The sequence below is a fragment of the Tamandua tetradactyla genome, chromosome 3, assembly GCF_023851605.1.
Source record: "Tamandua tetradactyla isolate mTamTet1 chromosome 3, mTamTet1.pri, whole genome shotgun sequence".
In the NCBI taxonomy this organism is placed as follows: Eukaryota; Metazoa; Chordata; class Mammalia; order Pilosa; family Myrmecophagidae; genus Tamandua; species Tamandua tetradactyla.
The window spans coordinates 118,328,182-118,343,183 of NC_135329.1; the positions used below are offsets into that span (position 1 = coordinate 118,328,182).

Sequence of the window (15,002 nt, forward strand, 5' to 3'; positions counted from 1 at the left end):
ATTCACTTAGCATACTGACTTTTGTGACCTGACAAATAGTAACATTGAGAGCACCTACCAGTTACCAGCCAGAAGACATGCATTGCCACCTGAAACCCTGTTACCTCAAAAGTTCCCTATCCTTTGTCAACTCTGGCTGACTCCTTTCTTTCCTTCTCTGTATAATTTGAGTTGAACCACACTGGATCTTCTGTCTTCAAAGGAGCATAAGGGTAAAAAGCGAAAAAAGAAAAAAAAGAGAGAGTGAGAAACCTATCTTACATAAGGGCAACTTGGTTCTGGACTCCAAGATTAAAAGGGAGGGACTTTTTAACTCCAGCTTTTGTAGACTCACTGTCTTTCTGTTGGACCATCACCATATACCTACATCTCAGTTTTTCTACAAACAGCTTTAAAAACAGATCTTCTAGTTTAAAATGGTAATGATTACTTTTATAAAGTTCTCTTGCTCCTTACTCCTTTCTTTCCTGCTTCTAAAAGTCCTTTCCACAGATATAACAGCAATCTTCTAGAATTGCATTTCCCCTTCTTAAGTCTACTCTTGGTTTTCAGAATACTTTTATTTAACTTTACATGACAGTCTAAACTTTTCTAAGAAATATTTTGATTCAAAAGAAAAAAACAGACTGCTAGAAGCTATAATTTAGTAGCTAACATAATATTGACAAAGTGTTTTTCTGTAGTGGGAAAATAATTATCCTGTGAAGGACAGTAAGATTATAAATTATGTCTCTTTTCATATAATGTGTGCAGTCAGAATTATTTCCTGATGTTTTTTCAAACAATTTTTACAGTCCCAGTGGATCTTTGTTATCTTGCTTGGAGCAGGTTAAAACGTACCTACTTACTGATGGAACATGCAAGTGTGGCTTGGAATGTCCTCTTATTCTTCCCAAGGTAAAAATTTCACAATAGATCTATCAGCAATTTGTTTTATATATTTACTTTTCTCATTTGGCATTTCACTTTTATATCACTTCTTCAATCATAAATGCAATTTAAATCTTTACCTAATTAGACATCTTTTGCATGCAGTTTGAAATGTTTAAAAGATTGTGGAAAATAGTTTAAATCCAAGAATCACTTTCAAAGTTAGCAAACCTATATTCATATTAACTGTTCCATTAAAACTACGTTTCTACCTTTTCATTAGAGCTATACCTATGCTCAGCTTTTAATAGTGCAATATTTTCTTTCACCGCTATAAATGCTCAAATCTGCAATGTTATTTTTAGCGCTGGTGATGGTGGTGATGTTAAGTCTGCCACAAAATCTTTCTAAAATCACACAGCTGAACCCACATAGCCAAAAAGTGAAACTGTTTTACTCCTGTCCAAGGTAAAAGGTCAAATTATTTTAAATGGCAAAATATTATTTACTATAGAAATAGGTCAGTGCTCTTTGAATATCTATTACAATGCTATTTTTAGAACAAAGATTAATAGACAACTTTTTCCTTTCTATTTTGCAAGTCACTTCATTCTTTAAAAAAAGGATTTGAAGGTGTTTACAATGATATACACAATAAATAAGATTTTTGTTAAAATAAATTTTTAATATCAGAGTGAAAAGGTAATAATGCTAATTTAGTAATGACATGAGGCCAAAGAAAAAGTTGACACATAGGAATTATCAGTTTTTTTAACTATACTTCATCTGTTTTAGTACTGTTGGAACATCAGAAAGTACCTAAAATTTGGGACATTATCAGATATTATACTCTCCATGGATTTATCTTGATGATCTTAGAATTAAGATAATTTTAATTACTTACTTTGCCACTAAAAATCATGAGTTTGGCAGTAGTATTTATTGTTATATTAAGTTGCTTTTCTTAGATTTAAGAACTTGAAAAAGTTTTATCAGATTTATGGTCTAATCTTTGCACAATATTTTTATTTAAACAAAGGTGTCATTTCATTAATTTTTTAAAAATCTTTCTGCTTATTTATTTTGAATCTGCAGATTTTGTTGAGATACATAGCATATATTCTATCTAAAATAATCAATGTTTCACAGTATCCTCAACTATAAATTTTTTTTAACTACAAACATAATTAAAGACTATTTTTTTCAGGTGTTTAATTTTGATCCTGGGGCCACAGTGAAACAGAGAACTGCAGAAGATGTTAAAGCAGATGAAGATGTCACAAAGCTATGCATACATAAAAGAAAAATTATTGCAGTGGCCACACTTCATAAAAGCATGGAAGCCCCACATCCTTCTCTGGTGCTTACCAGTCCCGGAGGAGGAACAAGTATGTATATGGTGACGAGTTTAGGAATTATCCTCCCACACTACTCTGTTAGAACTGGGATGGTTAGAAATCACTTAGCCGAACATTTTCCCATTCTACTTTACAAACACACACAATGCTTTTAAGGTTATGTATGTTCTCATTTTGTTACAAAGCACAAGTTAGTTCTGAAAAATATCATGAGATTGTTTCCCCAAATTTCCCTATCCAGATCCTCTAGTTAATCAAGCAAAAATAACACTAATTAACACATACAAATGCTATGCAGTTGTGTAAAGCTGAGCTAATAAGAGGAAGTGTCATTGCTTTTTAGGAAACAATGTAGGATAAAAGGAAACAAAACCTTTTTCCTAGGGTTGGTATCTGAATGTGTGATATGTTGCATTTGAGGAACTAGCAACATTATTACCTCAGGAACTAATAACATTCGTCTTTAGCTCATTTAATATTTACTTATTGAATACCTACTAAACAGAAATCACTTAGCCAAAAACTTTCTATACCTCTCCCCAGTGTACACGTGAAAGTTTTTTTGAAAACTTTCAAAGCTGCAGAAAACCTGCAAGAATAGTTCATTGAGTACCCATGCACACTTTACCTATATTCAATAATTAACACTTTATTGCATTTGCTACCTTCCTTCATCCCTCTCATACTTATTGTTTGTTTGCTGAATCCTTTGAAAGGAAGTTGTTTGTATTGTGACAATCACCCAATACTTCAACACCCAAGGACATCTACTACATAACCACATTATAATGATCATATTCAAGAAATTTAACAGTGATAAAGTCTTTCATGACATTGACATTTTTGAAGAGTCCAGACCATTTTGCAGAATGATCCCCAATTTGGATTTGCCTGATTGTTTCCTCATATTTATACTCAAGTTAAACACTTTTTGGTAAAAATACTGTATGATGGCATAGCCTCATCAGGAGACAGAGAATGCTAATTTGTCCCATATTGATGACATTAAGTTTGATTGCTTGGTTAAAGTTGTGCCCACCTGGTTTCTCCATTTTTAAGGTACTTTTTCCCACTCTTATGAGTAATATGTACTATGTGAAGTTATACCTTGAGACTGAAGAAGATTTTTGTAAGGGCTAGAATATGAATTCCCTCAAAAATATTACAATCTTGATTATTGTAATAATCCAAAAATATTACAATCTTGATCAAAAATATTACTCTTGAATAGTAATTCAGGGTAAATTATTACTAAACTAATGAAACATTTGTCTTTGAGGGTTAAATTAATACTGTTCTATGGAGTACTGAAAAACAGGGATGATCAGTATAACGTAGTGATCAGAGAAGGCCTTAATGGAGAAATGAAATTTGAGCCAGCCCTGAAAAATAATGGGATTTATATATATGAAGGGAATAAGAAAATTATTGTCCAGAATGAATGTAGCATAATTAAGGGAAGATTTGGAAACTAATCCAATTTCAGTGAAAGATTAAGCCTGTGTCAGTAAATTGGAACCAAATAGTTGAAAGCATTGGATGTGAAGAGGAGCAGTTTTGACATCATATAGGTAATTAAAGATTTGCACTTAGAATTCATATGAAGAGGGCAGAGAGAGACAAATTTGGCAGTTTTAGCATAGATTTCCTTTCCAATAACTCCCTAAACTTTAACAGGAATGATCAGAAAAAAAATTGCTTCACTGAGGAATGCAAGAAAAAGCATTTTAGGGAATCTTTTCTCTTAATGAGCTACACTTTTTAAAGTAAAAGATATTACAATGATTTAAAAACATATTTAATAGTAATAAATTATTTAAAATTTGACATTATCCTGCCACCTTGATGTGGCTATTTTTTTACTTTTTCATATTACCTTGTACCTATGTGTGTACTCCTTGCTGCTGCTCTCATTTCACATTATATCATAAATAAATAGTTTTACCTGTTTCTATATGGTCTGCCTTACTGCCATTATAATAACTCTAACAGAATTTTGACCTAGGTCTTTTGTCATACCTATATATACAAGTTAAATTCTTGATATTGAAGGTAAAATATTTAACTACTACAGGTATAATAGGTACATCTCCATCCCCTTTTAAACTGGCAGATTTTGTTAGATTAATTGTTACTCTTACTAGCTCCAAGCATAGCATTCATTATGATTTACTAATTTTAAAATATTACCATATGGTTGAGATTTAAATAATCAAAAGTTCAAACAACTCCTATAGTATATTTAATGTCTCTTTATTATATATACACATATATATTTAGATTCTGTTTATCTTTTGAAAGGTCTGCTTGAATATACATGAAAGCACTGGGTGAGTGCCTGGCATTTACATTTGTCAACTCTTGTATACTTTAGTTCCTAACTGTAAGGTAATATGGGTTGGTCTTTTGTTTGCTTGCTTAGTATTCCTGTTATTTTAAAGATAGTAACTATCTTTCCCCAAGTATGGGAGAAATCTCTTCTAAACCATAGCTACTTTCTAAATGCTATTAATTGAATATCAGAAATGCCAGTGTCTGTATTTTTAAACATTGAACTTTAGATAATTAAATATGAAAATACATTGGCATCTAAGAAAAGTTATGTTTTGTCACTGAAGAGAACACAGGTAATCCCATAATGCTAATTTTGTTAGTACAAAAACTATGTGCTTACTATATGCCTAGCATGATACCCCAAATATTTTCCATCTGTTATTTCTTTAATAATTTAAAGGCACTTTTAAAAATCTCTCTTTAACAAGAAAATCATCTTCATTTCAGTTTATCTGCTGTGATTCTCTTATGTCATTAGGTCTCATCTTTTTATGTACTATATTACAAAAAAATCACTCTGTCGAGGAATCTGAACTGCATCACACTAGAAACAGAAAACCCACACTTCCCCCAACCAAAAAAAATGTTCACTGCCTCTCCTACAACTTGAGTATATCCCACCTAGACTTCTGTGTACCCCAAGTTGGCAACCACTATCTTAGAAATTACTATGATACAATTTAAAATCAATATATGATAATTGATGATATGTGATAATATCATAGTAATTTATTTGTCTTAAATGTGGAATAATACACTTAAGTAAGTGTACCTCTTATTGCAAATGAATTTAGGTATACTTCCTAATATATTGTTGTTCTCAGATTGGATATGACAAGTATATAGTATGAATGGTTCCACTCTCATTCCCTGTGTCTATAAGAGACTCACTGGCATATTCTCATGAGCTCAGCTAAAGCTCAGCATCCTTTTCAACACAATTCTCTAAGTAGCCAATTGTATTAATGAGGATGGGCATATGAAACAAATGTATTTACCATGCTTGTTTTAGGAGGCACAATTTTATAAAATAGTTAAGCACTCTTAGGGGCTAAAAAACTTAAACGTAGAATTTCAACATGATAGAATGAAAATTCTGTATGATGAGCCAGCTTGCTTTTTTGCTTGTATTCTGTCTGATCTCCAAAAGAACTGAAGAGCTTCCAAAAAAGCAAGGAGTAAGGATGTGTTCACATAAAAAAAGAATATTCAATTGGAACCTAGTATGGATGATTTTAGCACCCTCGCTAAATTTTGCTTGAAAATTCTATTTTAATAAAATAGTTGCCATCTTTTATCTAAGTTGGTTGTCTAATGTTGTTTTTACAGTAATGACTAATTAAGGGCAAATAAATGGCAGTGTTACAGACATGATAAGAAGCTAAACATGACTGAAATATCGCTACATTTACTCTTTTATCACTCCCATTATAAAAGATTCAGAATCCCATTCCCTTAATTCACAAAATTAAAACTCTTACTTTCACAGTGAAAAATGGTGGCTTAAGTAAGTGTTACTGTAGCTGTCAGAGGCGATTTCAGTAGCATAGCAGATTTTCTGGTGCAAATGGCAATTCATTCAAATCACCCAAGAAAATATTATGCCACACAGATTGCAATTTTTTATTATAACTGTGTTCTTAAAAAATCCAAATCCAACAAAATAGTAACATCACCATTCCCATATGGGCTGTCAATCTTGATTTTGCATATTCTAAATATTATTAGAGTGGATAATGTTAGTATGTACTGATTTAGATCTCCATCCTTTCTCAACAGATAAAGGAAGTAAACAAGCATAATAAGCAGTTATTGGAAACCTTCGGTCAACTATGAGAGATTTGTGTGTGATTTTTTTTAAAGTCAGAATTTAATATAGAATGCAAAACTTTTTTTTTAATTGCTAGAATCACAGCTTCTAATTACAGATACCCATTTCCAGATGTCCTCCATTCTCTCCCTTCCTCATTTCTTCCTTTCCTTCCCTCCCCAACTAATATATACACAAAATAATTGAGACTATTAATAGTTTGTTTTTTTTCTCCTTCACATTAGATGCAACTCCAGTAGTACCTTCACGGGCAGCAACTCCAAGATCAGTAAGAAATAAGTCTCATGAAGGAATTACAAATTCTATAATGTCCGAATGTAAGAATCCTTTCAAGTTAATGATTGGATCATCCAATGCCATGGGAAGGCTGTATGTACAAGAACTGCCTGGAAGCCAGCAACAAGAACTCCACCCTGTCTATCCCCGGCAGAGGTTGGGCAGCAGTGAACACGGACAGAAATCTCCCTTCCGTGGCAGCCATGGAGGCCTGCCTAGCCCAGCATCATCAGGATCCCAGATATATGGAGATGGCTCAATCTCTCCAAGGACTGACCCACTTGGAAGCCCTGATGTTTTCGCAAGAAATAATCCTGGTTTTCACGGAGCTCCCAATTCTAGTCCTATTCACCTAAATAGGACTCCTCTTTCTCCACCTTCAATAATGCTACATGGTTCTCCTATACAGTCATCCTGTGCAATGGCTGGAAGGACTAATATACCTCTTTCCCCAACCTTGACTACAAAGAGTCCAGTAATGAAAAAACCAATGTGTAATTTTTCAACTAATATGGAAATCCCACGAGCAATGTTCCACCACAAACTACCCCAAGGCCCACCTCCCCCTCCTCCACCTTCTTGTGCTCTTCAGAAAAAGCCATTAACATCTGAGAAAGATCCACTTGGCATTCTTGACCCTATTCCTAGTAAACCAGTGAATCAGAACCCTGTTATCATTAATCCAACCAATTTCCATTCAAATGTCCACTCTCAGGTACCTGTGATGAATGTAAGCATGCCTCCTGCTGTTGTTCCTTTGCCAAGTAATCTCCCTTTGCCAACTGTAAAACCTGGTCACATGAATCATGGGAGTCATGTACAAAGAATTCAGCATTCAGCTTCAACCTCTCTTTCTCCTTCTCCAGTGACATCCCCAGTGCACATAATGGGGACTGGAATTGGAAGGATTGAGGCATCGCCCCAAAGATCACGCTCATCTTCCACATCATCAGATCATGGAAATTTCATGATGCCACCTGTAGGAACTCAGGCCACATGTAGTGGTATTAAGGTTCCACCCAGGTCACCACGATCAACAATAGGGTCCCCAAGGCCATCAATGCCATCAAGCCCTTCTACCAAGTCCGATGGACATCATCAATACAAGGATATCCCTAACCCATTAATTGCTGGAATGAGTAATGTACTAAATACCCCAAGCAGTGCAGCTATTCCTACTGCATCTGCCACAAGTGGTTCTGTAAAGAGTCAGCCTGGTTTGCTGGGAATGCCTTTAAATCAGATCTTGAACCAGCACAATGCTGCCTCCTTTCCAGCAAGTAGTTTACTCTCAGCAGCAGCCAAAGCACAGCTAGCAAATCAAAACAAACTTGCTGGTAACAACAGTAGCAGCAGTAGCAATTCTGGAGCTGTTGCCGGCAGTGGCAACACTGAAGGACATAGCACTTTAAACACCATGTTCCCTCCAACTGCCAATATGCTTCTCCCAACAGGTGAAGGGCAAAGTGGGCGAGCAGCACTAAGAGATAAGCTGATGTCTCAGCAAAAAGACTCATTGCGGAAAAGAAAACAGCCACCTACCACAGTATTGAGTTTGCTCAGACAGTCTCAAATGGATAGTTCTGCAGTTCCTAAACATGGACCCGACTTGCTAAGAAAGCAGGGTCAGGGTTCATTTCCCATCAGTTCAATGTCACAGTTACTACAGTCTATGAGTTGTCAAAGCTCAAACTTGAGTAGCAATAGTACCCCAGGTTGTGGGGGCTCGAATACTGCTTTGCCTTGCTCTGCTAACCAGCTGCATTTTACAGATCCCAATATGAGCGCCAGTGTTCTTCAGAATTCACTGACACAGAACATATCTTTAAGAGGGGAAGCCGTGCACTGCCACAATGCAAACACTAACTTTGTTCACAGTAACAGTCCAGTCCCAAACCACCATCTTGCAGGTTTAATAAATCAAATTCAGGCTAGCGGGAACTGTGGGATGCTCAGTCAGTCGGGCATGGCTTTAGGAAATTCATTACATCCCAATCCACCTCAGTCAAGAATTTCTGCGTCCTCCACTCCAGTGATACCAAACAGCATTGTTAGCAGCTATAATCAAACAAGTTCTGAAGCAGGTATGGTTTTATTAGAAAAAAGTACCCAAAGGTACTAAATTTTTCTACTTTTTTAAAATGTGTACCAAAATATTTATTATGATAAGAAATGATCCTTTCCCTATTGTGAAATTCTCATCATTTCTTTAGTATTTATAATTTTATTTACAGAACGCTAGACGTTTGTCTAGTAGAAAGAATGACAGCCGAGGGGATTCCATGTGTTTCCGTTATTTGTTGCCAATCTGTGTCATTTTGAACATTGTTCAACTCTCAGTTGGTATATAACCGTTGGACTATAAACTGAAAAAGAAGCCATAGAAAGCAGGGTTTCCTGGTTCATGAGACATGTACTTGTTCAATGCCAATATAAAAGCCGTTTCTCCTAATTTTTGTTTGTGTTCAGGTAAATGAATGCTCGCATTGGAAAAATCCAAATAGGCAAAAATAAATGGATATTTTTTTCTTGCTGCTGACCACAAATAGGTGAATGGATAGGAAAAGATAACTCAAAGTTGTATGAAGTAGAAAGCTGTCTTCTAATGTGTTTCCTTATCCTAGTTTGCTATCCTTTATTATTATTTGTTTGAGAAATTCAAAAATGGATATTGACTACTCCCTTTTTTATTAAAAAAAGGTAATAATTTAAGTTTTCTAATAAAAAAGGCTTGAAAACCTTATTTCCAGAATTTTCTATCTTGAAATTATTTTAGAATTTCTTATAGAATTAAACCATTATTTTTGCCATTGACATTAAGGTTTTGAATCCAAATTTATTGCATTTATTCAACCAATATTAATGAAGGAGACAGTTAAGTTTATTTAGAAGTAGACACATTAGGAAAAGAACTGTGTTATGTAGAGTTCCCAGAAATGTTATAAAGAAACTGGTAAGAAGCACTAAAGAGATAAATGCATTGAGACATCAGAAAATTTGACCATGAAAACATTAAAAAGGATCCCCAAACTGAACACTGATGATTTAAGAGATTGGTGAGAAATAACAGGGAAGAAATACAAGATGACCATAGAGACGATATTGTTCAGATGTGAAAATAGCGGGCTTTAAAAACCAGATTGCTGCTGGAAATGAGAAAACTGCTGAGCTTTTAATAATAAGCTATTGTGTAGACATGTATAGACTATATTATACTACCATCCTGGAAAAGCATTATAACCTACATATTTTTGTTGCTGAGCTAAAATCAAGCGTTTTCCTTCCTGGTGTTGCCACCTGTAACTGCCACCCTCCACAACTTATGAGTTATGTTTTGATGTCAGAATTTAATGAAGAACTATTCAGTGACCTCTTGTGTCAAAAAGAATATGAGGTTTAGAAGATGTTTGAAGTGATTAGTGCCTTCTTGATATTTTTAGTCTAAGAAATCTCATGAAACTTCATTTATTATGTGTTTAACAGGATATTTTTCATATAAGAGGCTTCTAGTTTTTCTCAAGTTCCTATTCCTTTTGAGATAATGTAGAATATCATGCATTTATCAAATTAAAGCTACGTATAAGTCAGCAACTATTTTAAAATACACCATATTTATTGAGCATACCATTAATCATTTACATGAGACATTGTCTCACTGTATTATATATTTAAATTTTGAGACCCCTTACCTCAAATTCATTTCAGGTCTACATTCATAGGTACAAAGTGTGTGTATTTTTTAATGTTGTATTTTTAATTAATTTATAACAGGAAAGACCAACATTTAATTATATTCTTGTTTCTTCCAGTTGTCAAGTTTGCATATATTTTCAGTAGACTTGTACATTTATTTTCTTGTTCTATACATCTCTGTAAAACATCTTACCTGGATTGCCAGTGGTAGGACTGTCAAAATACACAGGTTTAAAATTTATTAATATAACAAAAGTGCTAGCATATAAATAGCTAAAAGGTACAAGAATAAATGACTAGTACGATATGAATAGAGCCAATCATATATAAACTAACAAAAAGCATATGCTTAAAAAAGTCTAGGTCAGTAAGAATTTTTAAAATATTAAACCTAATAAAGTTAAATACTAATTTGGTTAGGAAAATGTTTAGGTTTACTAATTAATATAACTTAGAATGAACTAAATATTGAAGGAATCTCTAATGCCCTTTTTTTATTGATATGTAATGAACTGTGACAACTGAACGTACCGTCACTGTAATTGCATAGCCTAAATATCTATTTATGCTATTTACACTAACATTTAATAACCCGTCAAATAATCATTGAGTTCCGAGGCTGGGCATTCAGAATGAGACAGTTATCCCTATACTTTCACTAGGAATTTCTAGCATATCAATATGACATTAGAAGAAAAATACATTTTATTCTAAAAATGTTGATTATAACTATCAAATTCCTATTATGTGCCAAATGATTTGCATATATTATTTCTAACCTGTGCATCCTTCTAAAGTATAAGGTATTATTGTGCCCATTTTATACATGAGGAAACTGAGCATCAAGAACTTAAATAACTTTGTCGAGGATCACGCATAACTGAATCAGTATTCGAACCCAGAGTCATCGGATTCCAAAATCCATTTTCTTCCTAGCTGCATAAGTTCCTCATCTGAAACATTCAGGGACAAGAGTATTGTGTTCACTTCCAAAATCTTTAAAAACATTGAACAGACAATGAATTAAAGTACATTGATGCATGTTAGAAGCCATGTTGTAAGCCTTTGTTGTACTTTTAGATATCAACAGAAGTAAATTATTTTCGCCTTCTCTCTTTGGATTCTGATATCATAGAATACAAGGATTAGAATGTTTGTGTCAATGCCAAGGAAATGTCCAGAATATCAAGAAAACTGCCCGTCATTTGTGAATCACGTTTGGTAACCTTTTAATGACATATCACCTCACTTAGATATGACTGCGTTTCCCGGTGGGTAATGTGTCTATCAGCCTTTGAAAAGGATGACTGTGCAGATGCAAGTCATGCATTGCAAGCATGATAGCATGGTGAAGCTGAAAGAGCCCCACAGGCAACATGGTCCAACTCAATCCTGTCTTTCAAAGATGAGGTCTTTGGGCCCAAAAGGGTATGTAACTGTGGTGACAGCCTGCTTAGAACTCACATGACCTTCTGTTCAACCCAGTGTTTTTTTTTCTGCTCTCTTTAGTAGTCGCTCAAAAATAATATTACATTAAAATAAGAAATCACTTGCTCTGAAAACATTTAATTTGATTGGTAATTTATTTTCAGAAACTTCTTTTTAAAAAACTTCTCCATCTTAAATAACTCAAAGGTTGTTTAGGCCTATTTGTGAATTACATGGGATACATTTAAAATGTATTAAAATCCAAGTGTGGAAATTGATGACGCAGATGGTAAATAAATGAGATAAAAGATATAAAATTCTTAGAAAACATTTTTAAAACTTAAGAATATACAAGATTTTTATTATATTTGGTGTTTTCAAATTGCCTTTCCACTAAAGCTCTAAACACTTTGCCTTATAAAGTTTACAGGTTTCTATTAGGTTTTGTAATTTTATGAAATTGCAAGTAAAGTTTAATATTTTCATGTAGCAAATTTAGAAACTAACTTCTTAGGGTACTTAGTGACATTCCTCAAATTGTAAGGCAAAGCTCTGGTGGAGTTGACAACCAAACCCCAAAGTTAACAGTTCAAACTCTCAAATTGAAGAATACAGGTATGTTCTGGAAATCCATCAGTAATACACGTTTAAAGCAACTTCAGTTTTTGAAAAGAGACAAGTTTCTACATATGTGGTTCCAGCACATGTCTGTGATACTCTGGTTTGGGCAGGAATTCCCTGACAGGCAAACTTCATCAGGCCCACACCTCCTCAGGCCTCTGACTACTGCCAGCGTGCTGACATATAAAAAAACCCACATACCAGTAACCTGGACCTCTGAAGAGGATTTACCCCTTGTCGGTGTCCACACAACAATCCAACCCTTCCATGGCTCTGCAATTTCCCACAATTTTCAAAAAAGAAAGATTTAGACCACTCTACTAATCAACTTTGACTGAACCCTACCTTCCTCCAATATGATAAAGTCATTAAACACAATTTAACTTTTTCACTTTAAAATGCCTTTTGTAGGTTGCATGGGTGGTTCAATGGTAGAATGCTTGCCTTCCGTGCGGGAGACCCAAGTTCAATTCCCAGACCATGCACACTACCCCACCCCACCCCCCAAAAAAGGCTAAAAAATTAAAATGCAATTTGTGCTTTTTTTTTCTACCTAATTAAAAAAAATTTTTTTAGTGACCTCTTCCAACCCTCTGAAGAAACCAGGGTATGATTTGTACCAGAAAAGAAAATTCAAACATTTCTTTCTGCCTTAACTTAAAGATACATTGACTAACAAGAATATAAATAAACCTATAAATAAATGTTTATGGAAAAGAAAGTGTTTTCTTTCAGCACAAAATACATTTGGTTGAAATTCAGGACAACAATTAATATGGTAGGTATAAGAAAATGAAATAGTAAGAACACAAAAAGAACACTCTGAGTAAAAGAGTACAAAGTAATAAGCTTGGTTTGTTTATTCTTTGTATTTGTTTATTCTCAAAACATGCCAGAATAGAAAATAAAGAGAATTTGTCATTTCCTTACACTTCCTAGATGAAGCTATAGGTACAGAAAGATTATAGGATGACCATCACCAAAGGGGAATTGTACTATATAGATCAGCTGGATATGGGAGATTTGCTTAGGAATACGCTTCCAGCCTTATATAGACTAAAACAGAATGAAGAAAGAGGTTCCTTCAAGGTTGTAACTGAATAACTAATAGTTACTATTGAAATTCTTTCCACTTAAAATCTTAGATGCCTAGATTTTATTCCCCATCTGATGGCACAAGACTTCTAGGTTAAAAGTTGCCTTCTCCTCTGGCTTTTTAACCAGACATCACAACTGAGTGTTACCCTTTGACATTAAATTCTTGATTGTGTGATTTAAAAAAAAAACCTATATATAGTCTTTGGTTAAATTTTTGCAAAATGCGTCATTTTTTTCTTTGCTATAAGATCATTTTGCCCCAGACAATGTCTTGATGTTTAAGGTTTCCTAATTTCAGTTTAAAGTACTTATTTTGTTTACATATTCCAAGTTTGTTTCTTTGAATATAAGGGTTAAAATATTTTTTACTTTAGGCATTTAGTCTGTATAATCAAAGTTATGATAAGAGAACTGAGAGTGACATAATATTTGCTAATTCAGGATTCTGTTTTGTACCTTTCAAGAAATAAATGGCCCCAGTGTGTAAACTGGGAGAATTTTATTCCATTCTAGTTCATAGGCTCACTTATAAAGCCACTAGAAATCCTTCAATTCTCTAGGGGATACCTAAGCTATTATTTACTAAAATCGAGTAGTGTGGAGAAGTTTAAGCAACTTCTATAAGTACCCATATTCTCCAGAATAATTAACTTCTGTATAAATTTGACTCATTAAAAATGCTAATATTTTTATGGTTCATCAAAATTGATTTATTTCCACATGCATACAGTACCAAATAAATTATGAATAAATCTCTTGCACCCTAGGAACTTGTATAGACAACATTAGCACTAGCCAAACAAAGAGTAGGGTAAAAATTATTTTCTAAATGATACGCTTCTTGCAAATTCAAAGTTAACGTCTCACCTTATTACAGATTAAAAGTGGAACTATCCAACAGAAGTCTTAAGGAGTTGCTGAGGTACTACTTGAAAGGAAGCAGTACCTTCCTTTCAAGCGGATTGAGGTCTATCCGTTCCTTCTTTTCGAGCATTCTCCTCCTCTACACTCCTTCACTTTCCTTTCACTGCTGAGGTTGGAGCTAATCCAAGGAGTGTCAGAATATCTATCAAGGACCGGTGTGTACAGGTGCCAAGAGTGTTCATCACAGACATCCTAGGGCAGGGTCCTGTACTGCACAACTACACAGAGACACGTTTCACACTGTGTCTCATAAATGTGTCCCCTGAATCACAACTCCATAGTCCTCCCCCCAAAGAGTTGAGGAACTCAGAGGTCTCCACCTAAAGCACTATTTTTCAAACATTTTTTAAAGTTAACTTGCATTATAATTCAGTGGCCATGCATTTTTAATGGATAACTGAAATAAAAGTTTCATGAAAAGATACTTATTACATGTGATACACTGACATTTTCTGTCTCATCCTATCTTATCTTATCCTTTTCCTTTTTTTTACTGATAATCCCAACCCATTCAAATAATTTTATCATCCCCTAATCCAGGACTCATATATAAGCGACAGAAGCAGTTT

General features: G+C 34.3%; 1 protein-coding gene and 1 long non-coding RNA gene across 16 annotated transcripts in view; one reads left to right on the plus strand and one right to left on the minus strand.

Annotated features, from left to right (window-relative positions):
* The window catches only part of MBD5 (methyl-CpG binding domain protein 5), a 524,034-nt gene that overhangs the window by 472,068 nt on the left and 36,964 nt on the right, over positions 1-15,002 (plus strand). For all 15 annotated transcript variants that reach the window (XM_077153719.1, XM_077153722.1, XM_077153715.1 and 12 more), the window contains 3 exons: positions 795-897; positions 2,078-2,258; positions 6,618-8,753. In XM_077153719.1, the coding sequence (XP_077009834.1) occupies positions 795-897; positions 2,078-2,258; positions 6,618-8,753 (2,420 nt within the window). The remainder of the gene's footprint in view (positions 1-794; positions 898-2,077; positions 2,259-6,617; positions 8,754-15,002) is intronic.
* LOC143677613 (uncharacterized) overlaps positions 1-15,002 on the minus strand; it is a 98,916-nt gene that overhangs the window by 69,092 nt on the left and 14,822 nt on the right. The window lies entirely within an intron of this gene.